General features: G+C 40.5%; 1 protein-coding gene across 1 annotated transcript; it reads left to right on the top strand.

Annotated features, from left to right (window-relative positions):
* Window positions 1-5,790: 5,790 nt before the first annotated feature.
* Window positions 5,791-8,445, top strand: LOC117762806 (C-C motif chemokine 4-like). The gene is made up of 3 exons (XM_034587432.1): window positions 5,791-5,946; window positions 7,506-7,620; window positions 7,719-8,445. Exons 1-3 carry the CDS (start codon window positions 5,880-5,882, stop codon window positions 7,831-7,833), a joined length of 297 nt encoding a protein of 98 aa, XP_034443323.1. The 5' UTR covers window positions 5,791-5,879; the 3' UTR covers window positions 7,834-8,445.
* Window positions 8,446-11,889: the final 3,444 nt, after the last annotated feature.

Raw genomic sequence — 11,889 nt, 5'->3', positions numbered from 1 at the left:
AACTGTGAAAAATATCTCTTTTTTTAGCTACTAAATGCTATTATATTTTATCTTGCTTTTAACTAACTATAACTGTCTGCTGTTTGATACGAGATGTTTCTAAAATCTTTTTCGCTGCCTGTTGCTGTTTGGAAGTGAGCTGATGAGAGCAGTCACATTGATCCAGGAGAGTGAAGTTGTTGGTGCTTAAACAAGAAAAGCTTCTCTGAAAGGCATTACAATACTGTGCAGAGCTCAGGATAACTGCAGACTCAAATCATTCATAGTTATTCAACAGTCATAGTTAAAAAATAAAATGTTGACTATTGGTTTCACACATTAAACAAACAGGGCTCTCCTGGTCAAAGTTCTGTATTTTGTTGATCCATCCATCTACTCCAACCACCTCCTGGTGCCAACTTTGCTGCTCTTTACACTATGTCACCTGATTTAGTCCTTATGCTGCTAAAGGAATAGACTGCTGGGGGAACTCCTATCATGCACTGAGCACTTCTCCCATTCTTTCTGTTGTCTGACTTTGTGTTTTTTCCCCCTCTCTTTCTCTCTCTCTCTCTCTCTCTCTCTCTCTCTCTCTCTCTCTCTCTCTCTCTCTCTCTTTCTCTTTCTCTTTCTCTTTCTCTTTCTCTCTCTTTCTCTCTCTCTCTCTCTCTCTCTCTCTCTCTCTCTGGTACTGCTGGAAGTTTCTTCCAGTTATTGAGGGAGTTTTTTCTCTCCACAGTCGCCAAAGTGCTGCTCATTCTGGGAACTGGTTTTTTTTGTAACCTCTTGACTTTCGATGTAAAGTGCCTTGAAATAAAGTATTTTATGATTTGGCGCTTTACAAATAAAATTAAATGTAATTGAATTGAATAGTAGGCTAGTAGCTAACCAGACCAAAATAATAGTGACCTTAATGCAAGTACAAATGATGTAGTCTGTGTAGGCGGAGGCTGATGTCAAGTTTCACTCAAATGAAAAGGCATTATAGTGGTATGTGTGTCAGTTGGTTTCCCCTTTTTTCAAATTCACACAATGTAACAATATGACTGGTTCTCGGACTCTCCAGTTAGGCTGGTATTTGAATACAACACTAAGTTTGAGACAAATAACAGCTCATTTGTCTCGCTTAAAGGACAAAGTATGAAGAAGTGAAACAAACATTTGTGGAGTCCTTCTGCTTTTGATGAACAGGGGGGAAAGAGGACCACTAAAAATGTACAGTGTAAGAGGGAAAACCCCTACACAGAAACTAGTCAGATGAGTCATGCATGCATATGATGAACAAACAAATCACTGCACTGGAACCATGTCAAAAGTTTTTCTAAATATCCAAATATTTCCCAGTGTAGCTAACGAAAGTGTAGCCAGTGGTGGGGTATTTTATGGATTCCTGTGAAACTTGATAACCAGTATGTCTGAGGGAGTCTCTAGTGACAAACCTAGAGATTATAAGTGCTTTCAAATCAGATCATGGTCACTGTTGTAACGAGAAGAGTCCATCTGAACACATCTGACCACATCAATTCACAACCTCCAAATCCTCTAAACTTTTTTTTACCAGTTTTAGAATTGTGACGTGTTTGCTGACATTGTGGGAGAGACCATGGAAGTTATTTTTTAATTTGATAATAAGTTAAGATACTATTTTAGTCGTTGTGCATTTTTCTTTGCCCCATTTCCTTATTACATTGTTAGCCTCTGTGGTGTGTAGATACTGACAGTATTAGCAAACACGCTGCCATTGCTGAGTAGTAGTATTCACACAACTTAACAACCTGCAAGCCAAATGTACAATATACTAGACTCCCCTCATGGTAAACACAAGCTCACAAGTTCCATTTGAAGGCAGCATATCACTCAACTCTGTAGCTCAGTCCTGCAGAGCTCTGTACCGTCTGTCAGCTCTATGGTTTTGTTCGATTGTTTCAATTAAGTGTCACCATGCTCATCGATTTTAGCAGCAGGCAGTTAGAAAAAAGCTTTAAAAACCAGGGACTATAGTGCACACTAGCTGCCCAGCGCCCAACCTTGGAGCCCATTGCCTATCATCTGATGATGAATTAGACTCTCCAATATTTTGGGACTGACACAAGTTTTTCCACACAACACACAGTGATACTAAGTGTTTTAGGTCCATAGATTTTGACTAATCTCTATTATGCATTATGCAGATGAATGCAGATGAATTAAGAAGCCAATCGCAGACAAATGTTTGTCAATGTGATTCAACTCTTTTACTCTCCACACGCACTGTATACCTGCACGCAATTGAAAACTACTGAAAATTAAAAACAGAACCAGGTTAAAGTAGGTTACCCAGCACCAAACAGCAGAGAGACAATGGTAGTTATCAGTGAGCACTGTGGAGGTGTGTTTAGCTGCTAAAGAAACAAACATGTTTCTCAGGAGGTAGACAGACAAAACCTCAGATGAACTATTGTTGCTTCACGTCTGCCGGGTAAGTAGCCAACTGTTTTCTAACCTGTTTGACATAATACATTATGTCAGTGTTGTGTTTACAGCTTAAAGGGATAAAGGGAAAATTCACTCATTATCTACTCGCCACTATGTCGATGGAGGGGTGGCTGAAGTGTTTGAGTCCACAAAACACTTTTGGAGTTTCAGGGGTAAACAGCGTTGCAGTCAAATTCAATACAATTGAAGTAACTGGTGACTCCTTCAGACGTTAAAAACAACTGTAAACATAAAATGCCTCCATACTGCTCCTGTTGTGTCATCCAAGTGTCTGTAAGCCCCGACATTCAAATTTGACTCTAAATGGCGTCATTTACACCATGTTTTTAGCCTAAATGTCTGAATGTGGCTCCGGAGGAAGATAACAGCGATTCCGGCTAAAAACAGGGTGTAGATAATGCTGTTTCAAGTCAAATCTTGAAGAAGAATCGGTCATCATTTATATCAATTGTATTAGATTCAGCTGCTACTCTGTTTACCCCTGAGACTCCAGGGGTCTCATTTATCAAACATTGTGTAGGATTCATACTAAAAGTGTACGTACGCCCAAAAACCGGAAATGGCGTACGCCAAAGGAAATTCCGATTTATAAAACCGTGCGCACGCACACCTGAACGCAATGTTCGCTTTATGAATCACAGTCCACCTGGAAACGTTCGTACGTGGATCTGCCTCCAAATCCGCCCTCCACACGCCCACTTTACACCATAAATGGTCAATGCAAAGCACGGAATGAATATTAAATTATGCTGCTGACCAATGGGTTTCTACTGTGAGTCCTGACGGAGTCACGGCATCAAGCGATGAGAAGAGGAAGTGAAACTTTCTGACACTGACATGAGGTGTTTGTTAGTGAGGTGGGGGTGAAGAGCGATTCATGGGACAGCAGTGATGTCACTAATAAAGAAAATACACTGATACTCTGCCGCTGCTGTGGATAACACAGTGTGTGAGAGTGAAGACGATAGAAAGAACGGAGCCTGAAGTAAAAAAAAGATCACAGATCACAGATCAATAGAATCTATATCAGCTGATCAGACACCGCTGAACCCTTGTTTCCTCCTCATCCTTCCATTCGCATGCACACATCACGCAGAACCCTGCACCAGTGTCACGGCAGTATTTATTTATTTAGAGCATCGGACTGATTCCCTCACATCAGTGGATCCTAACCTCCACTCTGGGATATTATTTGGAAAGTGTCTTCATTTCTTGTCAGTGATCTCCAGGTCGCTCTGTGCGCCTGATGGCACAGTCCCGTTCACTGCAGTGATCTGATGATACACGCACAGCGTTAGAAGATATTATTAAAACCTGTTAATGACTCGACTCCGTAACTCTGCTGTTAAATGGAATCTAAACGTAATTTGCTGTAAGTTGTTTTATATATGTTTTAATTAAAAGGTTCGTGTGGAACAGAAATGTCGCGTGAGCAAAACTAAGCTGTTGGTTTTAATGTAAATGATGAATTGGATCAATAATCTGCTTCAGTTCACCACCTCACGTCTGTGTCGCCACTTTCCCGTCTCCAAAACGTTCGTACGCATGGGTCAGAGTTTGCGTGGAAATACGCAAATTTTCCCGTCAAGTTTGTTTTTATAAATCCCAACGTTTGCGTTTGTGGACTCAAACCCTTCACCCACTCCTCCATCGGCATAGGGGTGAGTAGATAATGAGGGAATTTTCATTTTTCTGTGAACTATCCCTTTAATGTAGACATAGTATTAATGTTGACATAGTTTTATGTAGACATAGTAAATAGTAAATGGTTTGTATTGATAGTATTGATGTAGACACAGTATTTGTTCAGGAATTTTTGACGATCCTCACATTACTGTATATGCCACCATATATTATGTAAATTGTATATTACATTATATCTGTACAGGAGAATAGTGCCTGTCTAAATTCCACAGATACTCCCTTCTCTCTCTAGGCAGTACCCAAGGTCAGGTTGTAGATAAAGGGCCAACCAACAGTACATTGTAGTGTCTACGTTGAGGGACTTTCATATCTAACTCAGATGCACCAGACAGAGAGGCACCAACTTCAACCATCACCAACTTTGATTCTTTGCGTATTTCACCAGTGACGAGATGTAAGGACACAATGTGATTTAGGAATGCATACTTTAGGCTAAACTATCCAATAGGATGCGAACACAGAGAGTGACAGCAATTCAAGCCATTCATGGATGTGCTGTTGGAATGGGTGATGCAAGTAGAGGAAGATATATGGGGATGCTGTGGGAGACATCTTCAGACTTTGGGTGACAATTGCTCATGTTACTCTGTTAGCGTTTGTATATTGTTCAACCTTCTGGTCTCCTTGAAGCATCAAGTCTACATTAAAACCTTCTGCATAAGAAATCAGCTGCTGCCTGAGTTCTCTTTTCACCAACTTACAGAAAACTTACACAACAGTATTAATGTAGACACAGTATCAACGTTGACATAGCTTTAATGAAGACGTAGCCATAGAGGGAAAACAATTCTATCTAATGACTGTATATGTGAATTAACAGTCACAATTTATATTTGTCACAATAATTCTTGAACTCAGGTTCAGATAACTTAATTTAGAAAATGTTTTGTTTATTTGCTGGGTGGCAAGGGGGATCATGTTTCTAAGTTTAATGAACTTAAAACGATTTAGATTGTGGGTTGTATTCTTTGAAATTGAATGTTTTATTGTAATTTTAAATCCTAGCTTACGGGAGTTCAATAGAAAGTAAATGGAGGACCTTTATTTACCTGGTGACCTCTCAGATGTGTCTTGAGACCCCAAGAGGAGTCCTGATCCTCAAGTTGGGAAACACTGAAACAGGGAAAGTCCAAACGGTCAAGATGAAATCTCCCTCCCTGTGTTTATGGTAGGATTTGCATTGCTGTGCAGTTTCCTGCGCAGCAATCCCCAACCTACCCTTAGAAATCCCCAAACTGCTTTTACTGTTGCATAGTTAAATTCATTTGAAATAAGAGTTTAATTGAATGCCAATCACATCCTGCCCTCTATTTGTCACTTTCATAATTGTTTCAGCAACACTGTGGTTTACACTAAGCTACTGCAGAATGCAACACACATTCAACACACATATCAACCAAAAGGTCTGTGAGGTCAGAATGAGAGCATTGACATGTGACATGTAGGTGGTGATACTTCTTGTTTTCTCCTGTTGATAGGTCATAGTCATCTTTTTTAAGGAACTAAGATTAACTTTCACCCCACACAAGAATGCCTACACATGAAACTGCTGGTAAATCCCCAAAGGTGAAGCCGACACGTCATTGTTAAGTCCCGGTCTTTCTGACGCTGCTCAGCTCTATAAATGTGGAAGCTGATGGAGTGGAGGACAACACAGTTTAACGGCTCAACTCGGACGTTCACCTCGTACTACACTGTGAAGAGAACACACACGTTTCAAGATGGCTGCTGCTCGTCTGTGTCTGTCGGTGCTGGTGCTGATGCTGGCTGCCATTACTCTGAGCGAAGGTAAGGACGAGCTTAATTGATAACACTGTGTTCGATCACTGAGTGAGCGAGATGTGAATAACTGTACTCTTCTTTAAAATGCTACAACTGCAGTCATCTATGATTCAGTCTGTTTCATTATTTGACTGATGTGTATTGGAAGTGAATCTGTCAGCAGTACTGGTAAAAAAATACTAGTTTTAAAATAGAAATGAAACAGGGAAACAAATACCATCCCATAAGAAGGAAGTAAATAAAAAAATATGATTATCTATTTTTACTTGTAGCATGGTTATTATATGATCATATTTTAAAGCTTCCTCCACACTCAGCCATGCTCAGCTTCACATGGTAGTTTGACAGCTCCCTCGTGGCTCTGGTTGTGAGTTTCAGGACATTCACGGATCAGTATTTTGAAACAAACACTGCATTGAATGACTGTGTGCAGCTAAATGAGATCTCTGTTGAGCTGCTTTCAGACATGCACTGAACTCCGGAGATACTCCGAACTTTCACCGCAGGGGATGCATGTGTGAACAAAAAATGTCAGAGTGAGAGCCTCTGGAGTTTCTGAGGACTTTCTCCTTGTTGCCCTCCAGTATAAAGTCCGCAGAGAGTCCAGATGTTTCTCACATGTAACAGATGCAAAAAATCAAAGAAAACCAATATCTCAAGATGAAAAAGCCATATGAGTAGAACACGAAGATGTCAAAAGATTTTGCTGTGATAAGAGCTGACGCCAGTGTTGATGTCCACAAAAACATGTGATCTCTGTAGTAGTATAAAACAGAACATCCTGCCTGCACCACCCCTCACCTGAATCCTCCAAAAGATTTGTTGCTGATGTGAACGCGTCTGAGTGGAGAATCTCTCAAGCTAAGCTCTGCTTAGCCCATTTTGGCCTTATTGTTTTTGTCTCTGCTGCTTCACTGTTCAGAGTCATTCTCAACATTTGCCTCAGCCTCGTTTCTAGCAGCAGCAGGCTGCTGTCTTTGAGGAAAGAGATTCAGATAAACTGACTGACTAACTGCCAAGCACCAAACAGCAGACAGGCTAACAGAATAGAGTTGCTGTGGACCAAATCAGAGGAGAAACAAGTGTGAATATTGGACTTAAATGCATACAAATGACTCCAAATGAAGGCTAATGTCGCAATGTGTCTGCTGAATGTGTGAATATACAACTGTTTGCCAACACATTAGCCATACCAACTATTTTTATCTAGTTCTGCTGCTCCTTGGTGGTCAGGCTTCAGCACTTCATACACTAGTTGTATCAGAGAAGATCTGCTCTAAAATATATATAAAAATGTCAAAAAAAACCAATGTTCTTTCCTAAACAGAACAAGACCTTATTTCATCTACACAGCAGAGTTACATACGTCAAAGAGCTTTTCAATATCACAATGGAACAACTGAGCAGTGACACACTTTCCACACTGATAAAAATAAAGTCATTAGGTTTGGTGTCACGTTGGCCAACAGGAAACTAAAAAGGGAACAAAAGGAGGAACGAACAGACAATGTTTGTGAGATTGTTGTAAGTTGGTTAGTTGTTTGTTCATAGATGACTGTTTGCAGGTCTGCGTGGTTCTGGCCCAAAGAAGTGCTGCTTTCGTTTCATCAAGAACCAGCCTGAGGGCCGCGTGATCGGCTACAGGAAGACTAGCCAGCGGTGTCCCAACCCAGCCGTCTTGTAAGGAGAAAGAAAAATGGAGCATTAACATTATTGCACCTAAACATGAATGCACCAAACCTGACTGTGTTGTTGGTCTGTATGTTTGTGTGAGTCAGGTTGCAGACAGAGAACGGTCGTGAGCTGTGTGCCAAACCATCAGCCGCATGGGTGAAAGAGACCATCAACAACCTGAACGCCAAATCCAAGCCAGGAGAGGCGTCCAACCTGTAACCATGGCAACCAATCCCACCACAAGAGTCTTCTGTGAACAAAACCTTGATGTAATTTGATGCTGCAACTTTTCAAACCTTAACTTTTAAACTAAGAGATGTTTTATCCATTTATAGTATGTCGCTATCTCCACCATGAGGTCTTAACTACATGCCAACGGTATATACTTCTAATATTATATTACATAGTCTTGATAAAATATGCCAGGATGAGCTATACATAGAATGTAAACATAACATGTTACACTGTGATCTACTGTTGTCGTTTGAACGGAGTCACACAAAGTCCATTCACTTTGAAAGACCAATGTGTTGCAACTCCACATGGTGTCATCAGTTGACTAAGCTACAGACCAAACCACTGTGTTTCTACACTGAACCATTGTGAACTCTTTGACTTGTTTTATATGAAGTGATGATGTGATTTTTTTTAAGTCGTGATTTGACTCAAGGTACTTGTACAGATAAGTAACCCATTCTGACAAGAAAACAATAATTTATTTCTGTTGTGTTTATGCTGCAAATTTGATTCTCTTGTACAACCCCAAATCAGAATTTAAACTGAAAACTGAAAACAGTGATTTATAAATTATCTTTGACCTGTATTACAATAAAAACAATACAAAGGCACATTATTTGATGTTTGACCTCATGAATTGTGTTGTTTTTTCAAAATAAACATATTTCACATACACATATTTCAAAAAAAGTTGGGAAGGTAAAAGGGGTAATTTTGTCCCATTCTTCCTGCAAATAAGTCTTAAGGCGTGCAACAGTGCGGGGTCTCCGTTGTCGTTTTTGCGTTTCAAAATGCGCCACATATTCTCTATTGTGGCCAAGTCTGGTCTGCACGCAGGCCAGTCTTGCACCCGCACCCTCTTCTTCCACAGCCATGCCTTTGTAATGTGTGCACAATGTGGTTTTGCATTGTCTTGTGCAATATGCATGGATGTCTCTGGAAAAGATGTCGTCTTGAAGGCAGCAGATGCTGCTCCAAAATCTTTACGTACTTTTCAGCATTAATGGTGCCATCCCAGAAGTGTAAGTTACCTTTAACAAGGGCACTGACACAACCCCATACCATGACAGACTCTTGCTTTTGGACTTCTTGCTGGTCCTTTTCATCTTTGGTCTGGAGTACACAGCATCCATTTCTTCCAAAAAAGACCTGAAATACTGGCTCGTCTGACCACAATACACGTTTCCACTGTGCTATGGTCCATCCCAGATGCCTTCGAGCCCAGAGAAGTCGACGGCGCCTCTGGACTCGATTAACATAAGGCTTCCTTTTGACACAGTACAGTTTTAACTGGCATTTGTGGATGTAATTATGTATTGTAGTGCTTGACAAAGGTTTGCCAAAGTAATCCTGAGCCCATGTGGTTATATTGCTTAGGCTTGCGCCCTTGTCCTTTACGCGCTGAAATTCCTCCAGATTCCTTGAATCTTTTAATGATGTTATGCTCCGTAGAGGATGAAATATCCAAATCCCTTCCTATCCTTCTTTGAGGAACAAGGTTTTTAAACATTTTAATAATTTTCTCACACATTTGTTGGCAAACTGGCGATCCTCGGCCCATCTTTGCTCCTAAAGAGCTAGGCCTTTCCTGGATGCTGCTTTTCTACCAAATCATGATTACAATCACCTGTTGACATCACCTATTTCAAATCACTTCATTTTGTAATCATTCTACCTGATTATTAGCCCTAAATTGCCTGAATGGCAGGAATGGATGTACATTTACAAATGAAATGAAGTTGACCAGACAAAACATATTTTATGTTCACACTGTCTGCAATAAAATACAAATACAATTTAGAAATCACTGCTGTCTGTCTGTTCTGAGTTGGGGTTGTATCTGTCGTGGCAATTTCTACAATCCCACTCTGACAACGAGGAACGAGACACAATTCTCTTACAGTATTGTCACACTTTAATGCTCAGAGCATGGTGCATACGACAAAGGTTAGTTTGTAATATGCACCCCGATGGGAAACAGTTCTTTGTCTTTATACATTTGGCTCATCCCTCCCACTCTGGTTGGGTTTGTTACAAAGTCAAAGGTCAGGATCTTCTGATGACATCAAGGCAACAATGCCTTAGTTAAAGCAATCAGGCCAAGATTCATTCAGTTGTACAGGATACAGCATGATCAAGGTTACATTGTATGAGATTCAATCATGATCAATCAAAGGGGAAATTAACATGATCATATTGTGGTCAAAATGTTACATTTCCCTTACAATCCCCCCTTTTGATCATGTTGGATCAACGCTTAAAGTAAACACTTTATAAGGTGGGGGAATCCCACTCTGTCAGGGGTTGACCGATTGAGGTTACTTCAGTTGTGTGCCAAGATCATCAACATTAGATGGTGGAATCCAGTCTGGGATAGGGTAGAGGTCAATTTGCATAGCAGTAACAATGGCCTTAGTGCATTGTTTGCGTATCAGACCAATCATACAAGTGATAACAGAAATAGCAATCAAAAACATGACAATGCTTACAATCAATGTGCGAAAGAACGATGTACCCATGGATGACAGGGGGCCAAACACCTTCGAAAAAGGGTCCCACCCATGCACATCATGCAGATCTTTTATCCTTTGTTCAGTATTCTGTTTTAGCTTAGTTATCTCTGCGTCATTACTAGCAATATAGGAACAACATTCAGTATGAATAACTTGACATACACCACCCTGAGAGGCCAGCAAAAGGTCCAAGGCCATTCTGTTTTCTGTTGCTACCCGTGCTACATCGTCTAAGCGCCTTGATGTAGCTGTTATGGTGACTGTAGAAAGATTCATGTGACGTTCTAACACTGTGGATAGTGACTGAATCTCTTCTTGGGACATAAACACCCCATATGAGGGTATTAGGAGTCCTAATACACGTTGGGTGGTTGTTATTGTGCGTCTGGCCCTGCGGTGGAGTGATGATAGCTCTGCTGCAGATACTTCTCTGATTAGGGGTACTAAAAATGGACTGTCTGTTAAAAGAAACAGTCTTTGTTTGATTACAATAAGTAATATTTGCTGTAATTATGTGGCTAGGATCCTGTACACATAAAGAAACATTTGACAGAGGATGCACTCGCAGAGGAGGCCAAGCGACTGAACAGTTGCGGGCTGAGGATTTAGCTGAAAATATAGGCTTTGAACAATTACGTACATTTAAATCCTAAGAACATTATTTGGGTTTGAGTTTTCCACGGGGCTATCCACACTCCTGCCATGATGCTATAAGTATATTCTGTATTGCTTACTGGCCAGCATTCTGTCTCATTGCAGCTAGCAGGCACAGCTAGGAATTCTACACGATGTTGGACCATTGCATGCACAATGGTCTCGAACTTGGATATTTTCCACAGTACTGCAGTTTTTTAACTCACTTGGTCTGTAGCGCTCTGTTAAATTCTGATAAGATAAAATAAATGATGTCCATTTCACTCAGGTCGGTTATGATGAGTTAGCCCTGGAATATAACAGTCTGAGAAGGTCTCTGTAATTTTGCAACTTTAAATACTTTAAGGTCTGCTACTGATAATGGTACAGGCATTACCATAGGTGTCTGTGATGATGTAGGTAAATGTTGGCAGATCCAGCAATCAGAAATGTTTCGGGCAGTAAACCCATACTTGCATCATAGTGATGGCTAAATTGTCTTTATCAATTATGTATCGTCTCCTTCGCTTGTATTGTTGATTTGCAGGAGGTGTGGACTTTGTTGTGTTTTTACAAATTTGTGACTGGTGCCCTGGTGGCCAATCGGCGTCCATACGGTATGTAGGTCGTTCCTTGTGTTTTTGACACCAGATTACCGATTGTTTCAGATATTTAGCTGTGTTGAGATCATTGTACGGCAACATGTTGTTCGTTCAAGATCACGGACTGTCTCCCCAAAGGGGTGCTGGAGTTTGTAGTCAGGCATTGATATTTAGCCCTAAACCTCCCCCTTTTTCTTTTTTTCTTTTTTTTTTTTTGTTCCTTCTGTCTTCTTTTTGCTGTTTCTTCCTTGGTCTGCAACAGCTGTTGGTTGTTGGTAGGTTTTTTACAC

This window comes from Hippoglossus hippoglossus, chromosome 6, assembly GCF_009819705.1.
Source record: "Hippoglossus hippoglossus isolate fHipHip1 chromosome 6, fHipHip1.pri, whole genome shotgun sequence".
Lineage (NCBI taxonomy): Eukaryota > Metazoa > Chordata > Actinopteri > Pleuronectiformes > Pleuronectidae > Hippoglossus > Hippoglossus hippoglossus.
This window is presented reverse-complemented; position numbering and strand designations above follow the sequence as displayed.